Source organism: Vidua chalybeata, chromosome 23 (assembly GCF_026979565.1).
Source record: "Vidua chalybeata isolate OUT-0048 chromosome 23, bVidCha1 merged haplotype, whole genome shotgun sequence".
Lineage (NCBI taxonomy): Eukaryota > Metazoa > Chordata > Aves > Passeriformes > Viduidae > Vidua > Vidua chalybeata.
Window position 1 is genome coordinate 5746787 of NC_071552.1, and position 16825 is coordinate 5763611.

At 51.9% G+C, this 16825-nt stretch overlaps 2 protein-coding genes across 2 annotated transcripts; one reads left to right on the plus strand and one right to left on the minus strand.

The window, feature by feature from the left end:
- Positions 1-61: 61 nt before the first annotated feature.
- SRPRA (SRP receptor subunit alpha) lies at positions 62-6316 on the plus strand. Its single transcript, XM_053963520.1, has 14 exons — positions 62-223; positions 960-1043; positions 1849-2012; positions 2109-2269; positions 2391-2544; positions 2986-3136; positions 3299-3405; positions 3580-3698; positions 3982-4068; positions 4160-4332; positions 4423-4636; positions 4713-4876; positions 5002-5100; positions 5318-6316. The coding sequence occupies exons 1-14, from the start codon at positions 104-106 to the stop codon at positions 5444-5446; spliced, it is 1926 nt and encodes a 641-aa protein (XP_053819495.1). The 5' UTR covers positions 62-103; the 3' UTR covers positions 5447-6316.
- Positions 6317-6433: 117 nt separating this feature from the next.
- On the minus strand, positions 6434-16812 carry FAM118B (family with sequence similarity 118 member B). Its single transcript, XM_053963247.1, is given in 9 exon segments — positions 6434-6744; positions 6746-6873; positions 6945-7004; positions 7487-7772; positions 8051-8179; positions 9302-9529; positions 10327-10579; positions 12537-12614; positions 16737-16812. Coding segments are annotated over 8 exon segments (1239 nt in total). The 5' UTR covers positions 12608-12614; positions 16737-16812; the 3' UTR covers positions 6434-6660.
- Positions 16813-16825: the final 13 nt, after the last annotated feature.

Below are 16825 nucleotides of genomic sequence, written 5' to 3' on the forward strand. Positions count from 1 at the left end.
CCCCGCCCGCCGCCGTCCCGCCAATGGCGCGGGGGGGCGGGGCTTCCGGCGGAAGCGCGGGGCAGAGCGACGTGTGCGCCCCGCCGGGCCCGGCGCCGCCGCCATGCTCGACTTCTTCACCATCTTCAGCAAGGGCGGCCTCGTCCTCTGGTGCTTCCAGGGCGTGCGCGGGCCCGCCGCCACCGCCCCCGTCAACGCCCTCATCCGCTCCGTCCTCCTGCAGGTCGGGCGGGAGCGGCTGCCGGGGGGCGGAGGGTTGGGTAGGGGTCAGATAGCTGGCGAGGGGGGAGCGGGAGAGCCCAGCTGCCGTGAGGGAGGCGGGCGGTGGGAACCGCCTGCCTGGGGAGGGAGAGGAGGTGAGGCTGCAGACATGGCGGGGAGGCGGGGACGGGACCATCTGCCTGGGAAGGGAGATCAGCTGAGCCCAGGGGAGCTGGCGGGGAATGGGGACCGGGAGCGCCTGCCTGGGGCGGGGGAAGCACGGGCACCAGCAGCTCTGGGGGAATGGCACCAGCCCGTTGAGGGGCGGAGGTGGCTGGGAGGGGACACGTATGCTGGGGACGGGAGGAGAGGCGTGGCACACAGGTGGGACCACCTGTAGGACGGGACACAGGCACGACCAGCTCTGGGGGTGGGGATGGGTGTGGGGTCACCCATTTGAGGGGTGGGGATGGGACCGTCACCTTGGGGAGCAACACCTCCCCAGCTTGGATGGGGACCTTGGATGGGACCACCTGCCTGGGACGGGGCACAGAGGGGCACGACCACCCCGGGAGGGGTGGGATCACCCAGCTGAGGGGGGATGGGTGGGACCACCTGCCCAGGGCATGTGGGGCCATGTGTAAGGGATGCTGGACTGCTTTGGGAAAGGGGGGTGACAGGGATGATGGCAGGGACAGGGGGATGAGGGGATGGTGGGTGCTGCTAGCACCCCTGTTCTGACAGCTCCTCTCCCCCAGGAGAGAGGTGGCAACAACTCCTTCACCCATGAAGCCCTCACACTCAAGTACAAACTGGACAACCAGTTTGAGCTGGTGTTTGTGGTAAGTGACCCCCCCCAGGCACCCCTGTGGTGGCAGGAGGGTCCCTCCAGCCCCCCAAGTGCCCCCAAACCCAAAGGAAGGGGATTGGCCCGGAAAAGAGGGGGAACAGTTCCTGCAGTGCTGAGGTCTGAGCAAACAGCTGTGTGCATTGTGTGGGGCTGGACCTCAGCTCCCAGACTGGTTTGGCCCCTCTGTCTCTGGGATTTTGGGGGGTGGGGGGCTGTGATGAGTGTTTCAGGGTGATGTTGAGCAGTGACCCCAGTGTAGCCAGGTTCCCTGCAGAAGGGGGGAACATGGGTGTCTGTCAGCTGAATGCCACTGCAGTAACAGCTTATTTTAATCATCTGCAACAGGATTAAAACTCATCAAACCTCAAATAGAAGCTGCAGCCTTGTAAAACTTCACTTTGGCCAGAGCTATTGAAAAAAAGCCAGAAGTTTATTGTTCCCTTCACTTTATGGAGCATTTAATGCTCTTTTTCTTAGTCTCCTGGCACCTCATCTCCATAAATCCATACAACCTTTCCTGTTGACCCACAGATAAGCTAAAGGCTTTCTTCTTGCCCTACGTGTTCCTGTTGCCATGACACGGCTTCTGTGTGTTAGAGTCACCTGCTGAAGCGAAGCTCTGGGCTGTTCTTCACCTTTTTGGGGGCATTTTAAAAGCCTGGGAAGGTGGAGCAGAAAAGTGCAGGCTGAAGCTTGCCCAAGTTAAAGAACTCCGAATTAAACAGAGAAGTTTTTGCTTGCTTGCTGCTGTTGAATGAGCTAGAAATGCAGTGTCTGTTGGCAATGCTCCTTGGCAGGTGGGCTTCCAGAAGATCCTGACTCTAACCTACGTGGACAAGTTGATAGACGACGTCCATAAGGAGTTCAGAGACAAGTACCGCAACGAGTTCCAGCAGAAAGGAGCCCTGGGCCTCCTAAATGGCACCTTTGATTTTAAAGATGACTTCATGCGCCTCCTCCGGTAGAGAGCTTGGGTTTTGTCTTAAACTTCTGTTTTGAGCAGAGATGGGAGCGGGGGAAGAGCTGAAATCCAGGCTAATGGGTCACCTCCCTGCAGGGATGCAGAGGAGAGCAGCAAAGTCCGAGCTCCCACGGTAATGAAGACGTTTGAGCAGTCTCTGAAATCCCAGAAGACTGTCAAGTGTATGATTGAAACCCGAGGGGAGAAACCAAAGGAGAAGGTCAAGAACAAGAAGAACAAAGGTTCCAAAAAGGATGGTGAGTTGATGGGGAAGATAAATGGGAGGGAAATAAATATTCCAGAGCAATGTCTTGCAGCCTGTGCTTTCCCAATCCACTTGGAGCTGGACTGAGCTTGTGTTGGGGCACTTCCTGTCAGGAACTGAAGCTGTGGCAGTGCCCAGTAAAGCATCTGCAGGTGACAAGCAGCTCTCAGCAGCAGGGGACAAGGAGGAACTGACCAAGGATGAAATCCTGCAGAAGAACCGGGAGGAATTCTTCAGGAGACACATGAAAGCTGGGGAGAAGTCCAGGTGGGTGATGAGGACATGGTCAGTCTGCCTATGCTTTGAACTAGGCCATGGCTGAATCTCTCCTCCTTTTGGTGACCCCTGGAAGCCAGACCTCACTTTCCTGGACCTGATTTCCCTCCTTGCTGAAAAGATTGAGAGAAGGCACCCAGGGGTCCTGGAGGGGTAATAGAAAATGATTTTCTTTGCTGGGAGATGCAGAAACCCTGGGAGAGGTCCACACCTGTCTTCAGTAAGCAGACAGCAGTAGTGCATTGATACCTGGCTTGAGGGGAAGTGGTGCCATACAGGGTTAAAGTTCAGATAAATAAACTCTGCAGATCGGAGAGGTCAATTTCTGCCTTTTTGGGTAATCAGCCTTTTATTTTTCATGTCTCCTAACGAGGTGATGGCTGCTGCTTCCCTGCACTGAACACAATGTGTTTCTGGTCTTTGTTCCACCAGATCTCCGAAGCCTGACACACAGAAGGAGAAGGGGAAGAAGCCCCGGGTGTGGGATCTGGGGAACTCTAATGCCAAAGTACTTGATTACAGTAATTCTGCTACCAACGGCAGCGCGGAGGCTTGTCCTGTGGAGGAGTTTGACCCTGACATGGTGAGGAAAAGCCAGGCTCCATTTGCTGTCTTGCATTCTCTGGGATCAGCTGGGCATTATGAACCCAGCCCAGTCTCTGTGCCTGGATGAGAAGGGATCATGAAGAAATATGAAACAAGGATTGTGGCACTCAGCCCATAATGCTGCTTCTTCTCCTCGCAGGCCCTGGGGGACAAAAATCGGGAGCCTGGCCGCCTCTATGACCTGGAGTATGAGAGTGATGATGAAGCTGAAGAGGAGAAAGTTGTCCAGAACCCGTCAAAACCCAGGTAGAGGCTCCCACTGCCCTTGCTTGTCACATGGTTCTTGATTTCTCTCCCGTAACTCCTGTTCCAGTCTAACCAGTAATGCGGGAAGCACAAACTGGTGTGTTTGTCCTCTCAGGGCAAGCTCTTCTGCAGATGATAATTTTCAAACCTCAGTGTAACTCTTCTTCTCCACAGTGTGAAGAAGGGTGGCCTGGGGGGCATGTTTGGCATGCTGAAGGGCCTGGTGGGTTCCAAGAGCTTGACCAGAGAGGACATGGACCCTGTGCTGGAGAAGATGAAGGATCACTTGATCGGTACATCTGGATCCATGGTGTGAGGGATTAGTGGCAGTTCCCTGTGCTTTGTTGGGTGGGCCCCAGTGTGGGTAGTGCCCGTGGTTTGGGATAGTCTTGCCCACAGGAACTGTGGTGGGTTCCTGCCTCACCCCTGAGGAGTCCTTGAGAGTGCAGCAGAATGGGGGCAGCAGTCAGGTCTGGTGGGAATCCTGCACACTGACTCTGTCCTTCCTTTGACACCGAAGTGTGATGTGCAAAACCCTCTCAGCAGCTCTGACTCCCTGTTCTGTCTTTCTCAAAGCTAAAAATGTGGCAGCTGAGATTGCAGTGCAGCTCTGTGAATCTGTGGCCAAGAAACTGGAAGGGAAGGTGATGGGAACGTTCACCAGTAAGTGTCCATATGGCATCTTGGTGTGTGGTTTGGAGCTCAGGAGTATTCCCCATGCATGACACGTCCTCTTGCCATTCCCTTTTCCCAGCGGTAACCTCGACGGTGAAGCAGGCACTGCAGGAGGCCCTGGTGCAGATCCTGCAGCCCCAGCGCCGTGTGGACGTGCTCCGCGATGTCATGGATGCCCAGCGCCATCGCCGGCCCTACGTCATAACCTTCTGTGGTGTCAACGGTGTCGGGAAGTCCACCAACCTGGCCAAGGTAGGACCGGACCCGGGATCACAGGAGTGGGGTGATGGGGTCAGGCTGTGTAGCTACTAATGGTCTTTGCTGATCTGTTGCCTCCTGCAGATCTCGTTCTGGCTCATCGAGAACGGCTTCAGCGTCCTCATTGCCGCCTGTGACACGTTCCGTGCGGGAGCGGTGGAGCAGCTGCGCACCCACACGCGCCGCCTCAACGCGCTGCACCCTCCGGAGAGCCACGGCGGGCGCACCATGGTGCAGCTCTACGAGAAGGGATACGGCAAGGACGCTGCAGGCATCGCCATGGAGGCCATCTCCTACGGTATGTGCAGAGCTGGGGGCGGGCGGTGCTGTCCTGGGGCGGCACTGTCCTTCACGCTGCCTCCCTGCCACCCCAGCTCGGAACCAGGGCTTTGACGTGGTGCTGGTGGACACGGCGGGACGCATGCAGGACAATGCACCCCTGATGACCGCGCTGGCCAAACTCATCGCTGTCAACGCTCCCGACCTGGTCCTGTTTGTTGGGGAAGCACTGGTGGGAAACGAGGCTGTGGATCAGCTGGTGAGTGTGGAGGCTTTGTTCTTGAGAGACGACGAGGGAAAAGAACCTGTTTCTGTAGGTTTTACTAGAGAATTGGACAGTAGCAGCACCACAAACACATTTCTCGGATCTTTATTCTCCCTCAGGTCAAGTTCAACAAGGCCCTGGCTGATCACTCCATGGCCCAGACACCACGGCTCATCGATGGGATCGTCCTCACCAAGTTCGATACCATCGATGACAAGGTAAGGAGGCTGCTGAGGTGACTCTGCACAGAGTCCTGACAGTATCTGGAGGGGAGAGACAGGAATTGTCAAACACAGGGCACTCCTGCGCTTTCTCCTTGTGTTTAAGCCATTGAATGTAAATTTAGAAGTGTAGTTTCCACACATGGGGGATGAATGGATGACGAGCTCCCTGAGGGGGAGCACTGGATTTCACGGTGCTGCTTGTCCCCGGCAGGTGGGTGCCGCCATCTCCATGACCTACATCACGAGCAAGCCCATCGTTTTCGTTGGTACCGGACAAACCTACTGTGATCTGCGAAGCCTTAACGCCAAGGCCGTGGTCGCAGCGCTCATGAAGGCCTAAACACCAAATTGCTGTGTGCAGATGTCCCAGAAGAACCTGCTTTACCCTGTCACCACCTAGTCTTTCCCGTGTAGTGCAGAACAGAATGGAGGGATAGCAACATGAGGAGTACTTTTTTTTTGGATAAACCCCCTTTTATCCAGAAAAAGCCCTTGCTTGGGTTCCTCCATTCTGTGTCCAGTGACGCAGGCTCCCTTGCAGGGAGGCCGAATCCAGAGCTTTGTATTGTTCATGCTGCACGGGGGGGTGGGAGGTGCCTGGATCTGCTGTGCTTTTTGGTGGGTTTGAAGGCTTTTTATTGAGCTGCTTTTGATTTTTAGACCAGCTTAGGGAGGAGGCAGGAGGGACTTGGGCTTAGGGGCAGCTTTAGATCTGGCTGTTAATGTTGCTGCTCGTGGCAGCTCCAACAAAGCTGATAAACCAAAAAAAGGTGACGGCCTGTGCTGGGCTGGAAGGGGACATGCTAAATTGCCTTAAAGTCCCCCATATCTGTCCTCACCCGGACTCTGAAGCAGGGTCCCCAGACACCATGTATTTGGGCAGGAGCTGGAGAGCTGCAGTAGCCAGGTCCAGAGAAGGAAGGCAGCCCTGCCTGGCTCCTCCCCGCTGGTCTTGGCGTTATTTGCTAGTAAAAAGGAAAAAAAACCAAACCACATTAATACTGGAAGAGAATGGTGGCTGCTTGCTGCTTTCCTGCACCCTTTCTCCCCGCTCCGAGTGCCTCTTGATCCTGGTCGGAAGTGCTACACTGAGTAATACAAACCTCTGATGATGTCTTGTAGCTCTGTATTGCAGATGTGCTATAGTGCAATAAATTGAATGCTGTCTGCTAAGAGACATAATTTATATAAAATAAACTTCATAATTTGTTCTCTGTGTATAAATAACTTGCCTCTAGCTAGGACCTGTTTCCTACTGGGTTTGGGGGAGATGAACTCCCACCAGCGTGAGGTGAGAAAGGGCCTTTAAATGATACAGCAGCCAAAGTTCAGTGAACAGGCCTTTAATACAACTTCAACATACAAAATACTGTACAGTAAAAAGACAGGACTAGAAAACTAGAGCTTCCAGTAAAAAAAAAAGCTCAAGTTTCATTTTTAATTGAAATACAGAATATAAAAGCACTAGGTATGAAGTTAGAGGAGGCTGCAGCTCCCTCGGGGATACCGCGCTCCGCAGGCACATGCAGCCCCAGTAAAACCACAATTACTGTGTCAGGACAGGTGTTCATCCGTGGTGGCTCTGTCCTGGCCTCGTCCCTGCCGGAAGGCTCCTGGCTCGGTGCTGGACAGCAGTGGGACACTGGTGGGCTCCGGCCTCCGTGAGGGCTGCTGGCCTGGCCTGGGCCTGTCCCAGGAGTCCCTGCCACAGCTCAGGGCCTGGGCAGGGCTGAGGCTCAGGGGCTGCATCCTGTGTGGAAGCAAAGGCTGAAAACCTGCCTGGGACTCCAGGGAGCGACACAGGGTGATGCCCCTTGGCTCCAGAGAGCCTTCCTTACCTTTTACCTCAGCGTGGGCAGTGGCAGAGCCGTTCAGCTGCTGCCCCTCCTTGGGCACACCTGGGGCAGAGCAGAGATCAGTGTCAGGTGGAGAGCCAGCTGCCCATGTGCTGGTTTCACAAAGGCATTCCTGGCTGGGTCAACCTCAGAATACCTGCCAGCAAGGCTCTAGCCAGTGAACCCACTTTCCCCCGTTTTTATGATTTATCAGTGATACCTCTTGTATAAAAGCACTGGCTCAGGCTGAGCAGCACAAGGGTCAGTGAGACTAAATGTCCCTTCTAAAAGACTAAAAAGGGAACAAACAGCTGCACATGAAAAAGTTTGGGAGGCAGGCATGGGAAGCAGCACAGCTGTTTAAGCTGTTAAAACAGAGCGATTTCAGAAAAGTAACCCGCAAATCCAGCTATGCTTAGAGACATGTTTGCTTTTTTTTTAAAAAAAGGCTTCAGGAATCTCTATATAGCATGGAGAACAGGGGCTACTACCCCTGTCTACTCTGCATGGTGACAGCCAAGGGTCCCCAGCCCCTGGCCCCCTACCTGTGCGGCCCCGCATGGCAATCTCACTTGTCAGCCGCTCAAAGTACTCGGGCAAGTCAGCGTATTCGTCTCCATAGGAAATCACTTTGATCCCTTTGTCCAGCATGTTCTCACGGAGCTTCTTGAACTCATCCACATCCCCTCTCCGCACCAGCATGAAATGCTCCAGGTCTGACTTGTGCTTGACAGCCTCTAAAAACAGGGCCTGAAACGTGGTGTCATCAACTGTCCAACCACAGCCCAAGAAGAGGAAGGACTTATTTTCATACAGCTTCTGAATCTCTCGCTTTAAGAAAGGGAAAGATGTTGGTCAAGGTGAGCTTCATCCTCACAAGAGACAGCACCTGCCCTATCCCTGGGGAGGCTCTGCAGCAATGCCATCCTTCAGCAAGCGTGGGAGGTGATCTAGCACCTTACAGGCCAGGGAATTCACCCCTGCTATTTCCCATATCTAATTAATTCTCCTCCACCCCCTGTGACGCTCAGTCTAAACTCAGCTGAGCTATGCCCAGCTGACCCAAGTGGGAGCTGTAGCTGCACAAGCCTGGCCCCCAGCTGGCTCACCATGACCTCGGTGTTGCGCAGCACGTTCTGGTATCCGGCTGGGTGCAGGACGATGCCGCTGGGGTTGGTGTAGACGCCGTGGATGTGCAGGACACTGAGCTTCCTCTTCTCTTGCGCCCACTCCAGCACCTGCACAACGCAAACCCGCAGCAACGTTGGTGAGTGTGTCATGTTGGCTACCACAGCACTGCTAAATGTAACATTTTGGGGAAGTATTCCAAAGAGGCTGCTTCTTCCTCATCTTCTCTCCTTCATCAGCCTCTACACCATGGCCTGCAGCCACAGCCTGTGGTACTCGTTTGGGTCAACACTTCAGCTGCCTGGTGAATGTGATGAGAAGACTGAATCAAAATGCCTGATTGACCAGAAAAAGGAGAAAAAACTACAACTCAGCATGTTTCTCAAGCCTAGCAAGTTTTATTTTGTGGCCCCTACTGGCTCTGAGGGAGTCACCAGCTGAGCTGACCTCCATTTCAGACAGCTGCTTCCAAGGCTCTCGGTTTACTCCTGCAGACCTCAGCTCGTTTAAGCTTGCAATAATTAGAATGCTTACTTGTAACACTCTAAGTACTTCTAGCCATGTAGATTAAGAGGTCATGCAGGAAACGTGAAGCACAGAAATGAGGATGAAAAGAGAGTGAGGACTGCACAGGACACAGATGTTGAGGCTCTTTAACATGCAAACAGAAGGCAGAGATGCTCCCCACCAGTAAAACCCGTGATGGAGAGATGAGGTGGGCAGGTCCAGAGTTCAGGGTTTCACAGCCTGACTGGGGCAGGAGGAGGGATTTTTGCACAAAGAGAGTAGCTATTCCAGCCATGGCAGGAAGAGGACATGGGGCAAGAGGGGAGCCTCAAAGGCTGCAGCCCTGACAAAAAGCACTTTGCAGCACCTTATAAAAATAAAAAGTTCAGCTTTGCATCTTGCATGGAGTTTCTCATATGGGTTAGAAACATCAGCCCGAGCCTTATGGGGAAGCAAGACCAAGCCAGAAGTTTCAAGGACAGAGATCAAAGGAATAGCAGGCTTAAGGACTCCTCCTGAGCACTGGATGGCAGCCAGCAAACCAGCGTTCCAGAAAGGAGTGTTCCTCCTCATTCCTCTGCTTGCTACCCTGGACAGCCAGAGCCTCTGCCTGGAGCTTGTCTGCCACCAGTTAAACCACTACAATCAGTTCAGTGCCCTCAGGCAGCATAAGAGCACATTCTGCACCACCACAGTCCCTGACAAAAGAAATAATCATCCTTTACCTTCTTTTCATCAGTCAGGTCAAGAGACTCAAGGTGCTTCCCCTGGTGTGCTGCATACAGCTCCAGCAGGTTATCAAAGTTTGTGGTTAACACAAGAGCCCCGTTTTCCATCAAGTGAAGCACAGACTGAAGCAGCTGCTTTCCAGAATCTTCCATTTTGGATTCCAGGTCATCAAACACCTCATATAAACAGTCCTTGAAAAAGGTTGAGCGAACGTTGCTTGTGCGCTGAGAAGGGGAGACAGATGGAGATCAGAGCCCGGCCCTGTAACACCTCATGCCTAATGACCCCATGAAAAACTACCCACATTTCCCCAACACCCTGCAAAGCTCTGGGTCCTTGCAGGGCAAACACAGAGCCCTGGCTGCACCAGGGTGGGTGCTCTCCTTCAGCATAGTCATAGGATCACAGAATCCCAGATTGGTTTGGGTTGGGAAGGACCTTAAGCCCACTCTGCCATCTCGTCCCACTCTGTGCCATGGGCAGGGACACTTTTCACTATTCCAGGTTGCTCTAAACCCCTCCAGCCTGGACTGGAATACTCCCAAGGATGGGGCAGCCACAGCTTATCTGGGCAATCTCACCACCTTCACAACGAAGAATTTCTTCCCAATATCCCATCTAACCCTGCCCTCTGATAGTATGAAGCCATTCCTCCTTGTCCTGTCAGTCCAGGCCCTTGTCCACAGTCTCTCTCCATCTTTCTTGTCAGCTCCCTTCAGGTATTGGAAGGCCACAATTAGGTCACTACTGAAGCCTTCTTCTCCAGGTTTAACAATCCCAGTTCTCTCAGCTTTTCCTCATAGGAAGGTGCTCCATCCCTTTAATCATCTTGCTCCAGGTGAAATACCCAAAACCCACATCCACAGCAGAGTTATGTCTCAGGCACCTGGCACAGTAAGTGCACCTGTGGTTCCTTGTACATAGAGGAATTATTGGGATGGGGGCACCATTGCTGGAGAACCAAATCTGGCTATTTCCAAAAGCCAAACCCTATGCTCAGGGCCGGTACAAGCACACTGACCGGAGACAGCTTCTGAATAAGGTCGTGGGCAACATGGACCAGGTTCTTGTCTTCGTGAAGACACTTCTGGAACCGTTTGCTCTCTTCATCTTCCAGGAGATCAAAGTCAATAGCAGCATCCAGGAGGGCCTGAATGAGCCCCTTCCAAGACTTCAGCGCTGGGACTTGGGGAGCAACTGCAGCACTAATTCCTGTCCCAATCACCAAAACAAGTTCCCGAGGCTTCTTGGTTTTGAGGCTGGGCAACAGCTTCCTGCAAAAGGAGAAAGGAGCACAGCTGGTACCACCATGAGTGGAAGGGTGTGTGGGGTGGTGGCGCATGCAGACTGAGGGAGAGGGAGGAACCCTGTGCCTAAATTTTGAATCAAATATCCATTGGGGCTCTCTGATAGAGCACAAGAGGAGCAGCTTGGTGTCCTTAAAGGACAGCAGGCAGCTGCATGGATCAGCAGCACAAATGCTCCCAATACGAGGTCCGTAATTACAACATTTTTGGGAATCAAATCTGTTACCAGGATGGTTACTGGGGAAGTCAGTGATGCCCTGGGGTGCATCTGCAGCAAAGCTAATCCACTAAAAATCTGGAATAAGGAAAGTCTATTAATAAAACTTACCTGGAAGACTGGAGGGCATGGGAAAGGTGTGGTGAGCACTAGAGAATGGGACACACACGTTCTACGTCCTGAGATAAAATGTGCGTCAGGTCCCATGCAGGTTGGAAATGCGACCTGGTTTAAACAAGGTGCACAACAGGAGCCTTGAGACAATAGCTCCACTTATCCCAGCAGAGAAAAGCAAGGGAAGGCTTCCTCCTAGCTCTGCCCTGGAGGGGCCCAGCCCCAGTTTGCTGAGGAACCCCCTCAGCTGTACCAGCAATCCCTTCCCTGTGATGCCTGCAATGCCAGCAGGATGCTCCAGGCCAACCTTTTGGAATATCCCAGATGATACAGAGTCACATGAAAGAGCTGCAGGGCTGTGTTCTCCTTATTCCTCCTCCCCTCCTCCCTATTTTCCTGGCTTTATACCTGTACAGAGCTTTTAAATGTGACCTTTATCATTTATTAAGCAGATGTGTTGCTCCTTGCCTTGATTTGCCTGGTGTCCAGCTGCTTTCTGCAGCAGGGACCTGCAGGACTGGAGAAGCAGCCTGGGAAAGCAACTTGTATGGAAGAGATGTGCTTTATCAGCAAACATGTGATATTTAGTGAGAAGGGGAGAGGAAACCAACACCACACAGATGGAGCTGTGCCTTCCCTCAGCCCCTGCCAATGAAAACAGACTTGTTAACCCTTTCCTTGAGGAGGGCTTCACTGTTACTGCTGATAAACAGGGTTTAATTTGAGGACCACAAGCCTTGTATGAGGAATAAATTAGTATTTATGCTAATGAGCTAGTATAAAAACACTATTGGATATACAGGAACTGAAATCCAAAATAATAACAAATACCCAATTCTTAATGTCCTGCATGTCTGAAAGAGGCATTCTGTTCCATGCTGATTAATGCACTTGTTTCTACCCTGATACCCTGAGCAAGGAAAAAATCATCTCCCAGTGTCTCTTCTGCACATTCCAGGGTCACCGATCAACCTCGACACCACACAGAACTATCCTGAGGCCCTCCAGAACTTGCAAATAAATTAAATTAGTGGGAGACAACCCCGCAGCTGAATTAGCTGCTTGTTCACAACAACTTTTGAGCATGCAGCAGCCACGGTCTCAGTCTCTGACGGACAGAATTATCCACAAGTCAGATTCCCACTCACAGAACTGTAAGACCATCTACTTCTAAGCACGGGGAGCCTCAGTGTGAATTATTTAGCCTTTACATGCAATTCAACCATACTAATTTGTGCAACTCCCTGTCTTCCTGGAAACCACCATCCAGCTCAAGCAAAGCACAACCACCGCGTCCGACCCGACACTGCGAGTGGACAGGACCATGGAGGCAGGACAGCAAAATCCAGCTTTGAGTGCAAACCCATCCCCTGGCTGAGGGTTAAAACTCAAAAAAAATACATTCTGGGCGTGAAGGCATTTGTTCCACAAACAGCAGGAAAGCCCAGGGCACGGCCAGAAGCCAGCGCACAGTTCTTGGATCAGGAAACAAAACAGCTGCGGTCCCCAGGAGTCACAATCCTTAAAGAACAATGCAAGGCAAAGGAAAAGGCTCTTGTTAGAACAAATTCACTGGGGTATAATTAAATTTACCTGGGCTTTTTTGCAGGTGGCATTCCATCTTCCAATAATGATTCCTTGCCCAGGCTCACTGTAGAAGCCATCCAGTTTCTGTAGTAGAGAAATCACCACAAGCAAAGTCACTGCACATGGACAACACCACCTGGACAACAAGGTTATACAGAACTAGCTTTGCACAGGCGAACAAATCTCAGGTTTGTTATCGATCACCTCCAGGCTGAGAATTGCATGTTTTTGTCTCTGAACTTTGTCCCACAGTCTCATCCTCTTCCTTAACCTCTTTTACCATAAAATCCTTGGCTGTTTCTCCCAGGTGTGATTGCCTCAGCAAAACACACTTTGCCAGACCGTTTGTTTCACCTCAGCTGCTCATTTTCCCAGAGAACCTGGATCTTGGAGCAGCACTCCCCCCTTCCCGATAAAGCCTGTCAGCAAACTTGCTGCTTGGGAAACAGTTGGGAGGGAAGAGAAGACAAAGAGATTTTTGTTGGCTCCAAAAAGCCACGGAGAGCATTTCATTCCCTGGTGATGAGAGAAGGGTTTCCCAGCCTGTCATGAGTCTGCAAGCACTGGGAAATGACCTTAAAGCCCATGGAAAGGAAGTGCAGTTTGAGAACTCTTTCAACAGCCCGTCACATAAAATACAAAAGCTCTGCCAGCACACAGTACTCTCCCACTCTGCTTCTCCCAAATAAGTCTATGAAAAGGGAATGAAAATTAACAGAACTGTTCAACCTCCTCTGTTTTTTTTCCTGCCAATTGTAATGAAGAGTCCATCAAAAACAACAAGGGCTTTTGGCCAGAGGAAGTGCTGAGGAAGAGCTGCTGACCCAAAATCACAGAGTTTTTGCAGGTTTTGCCATCCCAGGGAGATCTGAGGGTTTGTTCTAGAGACAAGATGCTGTGATTGTTCCCCAGCAGCCTAGCAGGTGACAATGGGCAGGTCTCTTCAGGTAGGACCTACAAGTGTTGGCATGGATCATGTGAGAAATCAGCCAATATTCTAGGAAAGCAACGCCTTTCGGTGCTGGATGATGAGAACAGGGCAAAGTGACACTGTCAGACACTCAGATACACTGTGTGTGCAGCCTTTCCCTTCTGACCCCTTCAGAAAACTTTATACAATGGCATTAGGGATTGGTTTGGGCTGGACAGGACCTTAGAGCTCGTGTCGTTCCACCCCTGTGCCATGGGCAGGGACACTTTCCACCACACCATATTGCTCAATAATAAATCATTGTACCAACAGTAGAACACCTCAAAGAGCTGTTTTTCACTACCTACCTCCTGAAACATTACTGAACACGTGCTGCTCATAGTACTCCAAATAATCACCTTTTTATCTTACTGGGCCTTACTGTAGGGCCCAAATTTTGGATAAAAGTGTTAAAGGCCTATAGCAAGTGAGGAATCTCCTGGTTTTCCCCCATCTGTGCATGCCAGGCAGGGCTCCACCATCACACCCTCTTGTGAACATTGTACCCTGTATTTTTCCAACCCACACTGAGAGCAGGAGCTCAGTGCTGTTCTGACCATGAACCTCTGTACCTTCATCACCCCTGAATACCTGCAACCTGTCAGGCCTCATGGTGAACTATTTTGGGGGGGTTACATCTCCAAAGACCAAAGCAGGGACTCTCAGGAAGACAGGAGGACCTGCTGGACACAGGATCTGTCAGATTCACCACCAAATCCCTGCTAAGTGAATGCAGCCAAACACGCCCAGGAAAAAGGAGGTAAAAGCCCCTCTTTTTCCTTTCCAGGAGGGTCCCATCTCTCCTTTTGGATTAGCTGATTTTTCTGGAAGGACAAGCTGCTTTCACAAAGCCAGCCAGATTTTATTTAGTGGTGCAAAGATGCTTTAGATGAGGCAGGGACTAACAATAGGTAACTGGAGTGTTTCAAAGGGAAGCTTGAGCGCCTGCTGGTGCCAGGTCTGCCCTCAGCCCCTCTGCAGCAGCAAAGCTACAACCAAAGGTAAATCTTTCCTCCCTTTCTAAATTGGATATAATTTAAGCTTATAATTATCTTTGCATTGTGAATCATCAGCTGAGCCTCGGATATCGAGGCTGTTTGTAAACTCCCACCTAGAGCTCCCCTGTTTGCTTCCACCTGCCTCAGCACTGCTCCCATCTCGCACACCCTGCACATTCCCATGCTATTAACAGCAGGAATGGAGCCATCAAATCAATTTTAAGTGCCTCTAAATGACATTTCAACAGCAATTTTAAACTTAGAAAAAACCACCTTTTGGAATTATAATCAGCTTGTAAGGTTTTCTGATATAATGACCTTCAACCTTCAGGTCTATTATTTAGTGCAGACAGCCATAAAGGAACAAAATCCCCATTATAAATACAGTCTAGTTCAAAAAAAAAGTTATTACAGGTCTTAAAAAGAATTTATGGGGATTCAGCCAAGAAATAGAAACCTCCGGTTTTTAGTCCTGGGGAGAAACTCTGCTCCCCAGGGGGATGGATCGTGCTGGCACAGCTGAGGTAGCCAAAATTAAATGGAATTACCTCAGAGTATGACACTGCCATGGGAAAAAACACACGAGGTACTGCAGGTTCCCCCTGGGAACACAGGTGCCATGGAGGAGAGGGAGCCACAGGCACTTACAAGATAAGAAGTGTCTCTCCAGCCTTCTTCAGACATTGGGAACTTTCCAGCTATTTAGACTACAGGGAGCTGAGGACTGTAAACACAACACTCCATGGATTCCAGGCTCAGCTGCCCCGTTCCCCTGTCCCAGCCTTATCCCCATCATTTTTATCAGGGTTAAAAGAGACTCCCTGTGTGGGTTTACTGCGTTCTCTTTCTCCCTCCACAGCACAGAAATCCCTCAATTTATCCTAAAGCCTTCCAGACTTCAGCTGTAAACTGTGCCCAAATCACCAAAACCGGAGAAACCCAACCACAGCAGCTCCCTATGCGACACAGACATCCAGCTGCAAAAATGTTGGAAATATGAAGGTGTATCCCAGGTAAAAGCAAACACCTGAACACCACACGTGTCAAACAAAGGCTGAGGTTCACACAGGGTGTGTTTTTACAAAAACCTCTCTACAGCTCTGCAAAACACAGCCACACCACACAGTCAACACAGAGCCCAACCTGCAGAACCAAAATGGGGAATTAACGGAACATTTTCTCCCCCACCTCATGGAGAAGTCCATTTCCATGCTCAGCACCCAACACACAACTAAAACTATGCCTGGATGTTTAAAATTGAAGCCAAGTGATACAGCTCCACGCTGGAAGATGGGCTCTTCCAGAAGAGCCCCCACAAATTCCCAAAAGAAACAAGTACAAACCTACTGCTCACTCATAATTTTTAGCTTATTTAAATACTGAGAATTGCTACCAGCAAAGATGTAATTCCCGGCTTCTTTTTCAATTCAGCGGCTTTAAGGTGTTGAGATAAGATAGTTTAAAAGCCACAATGTTTCAGCTTTAAGTTGAGCTGTCCCTGGCCAATTCCCAAGCCTACCCCTCCACGTGGAAGCTGCACTGGAGCTGGATCAAAACCATTCTAGAAAAACACAGGCTGTGAGGACAATGGGACCGAGGACAAGCCCTGCTCTTGTCCAAGCCACAAAAACACAGGATTCAGCCTCCTTGGACGTGAGTCAAAACACACCAGAGGTTTTTATTCAGCGCTGTGACTCTCCACGTGCTTCCCAACGGCTCCATGAGCGAGGAGAGGCAGTGACACAGCAAAGCCTGGCTGAGCTCTGTATCGCAGAGCCTCCCACGGACGCTTTCCAGAACGGACTCTGGAAAGGGAAGCAGGGAGGGAGGTCACAGCTTCGGGTTTGTTCGAGCCCTTACCTGTGCTCTCCGTTGTGCCCTCCTCGCTAAAGCTGCGGGAAAAGCAACAACACGGGGATTCAGCAGGCGGGGAGGACACCGAGGCTCCTTTCCCAGGGGGACACATCAATAAAGAACGAGCGAAGAAGAAGAGGGCGACGGCGCGGCGGGGGCGAGTCTCGGCCGGGCCGCCCGCCGCTGCCGGAGGTTTCCCGGCCCCCCGGCTCACCGCCGGCCCCGCCGGTCTCCTTGGCTCCCCTCAGGCCGCGCCGTCCCCTCAGGCCGGCGGCCATGGGACCCCCCCCCGCTATGGCGGCCCCCGTCGCTATGGCAACAGCTCCCCCCCCGCCATCTCCATGGCAACCGCGCCCCGCCCGCCCCCGCGCGCCCCGCACGCACCTGGCGCCGCGCGCGCGGCCCCATTGAGGAGACGCCGCCGCGCCGCGCGCAGCCGCCGCGCGCCCGGCCCCGCCCCGTCCCGCGTAACG

Coding starts and splice junctions, on each gene's coding strand:
- SRPRA (XM_053963520.1), top strand. CDS start 104: ATGCTCGACTTCTTCACCATCTTCAGCAAGGGCGGCCTCGTCCTCTGG. Junction 2,270..2,390: donor CAAAGGTTCCAAAAAGGATG/GTGAGTTGATGG, acceptor ACTTCCTGTCAG/GAACTGAAGCTGTGGCAGTG. Junction 2,545..2,985: donor AAAGCTGGGGAGAAGTCCAG/GTGGGTGATGAG, acceptor TTGTTCCACCAG/ATCTCCGAAGCCTGACACAC.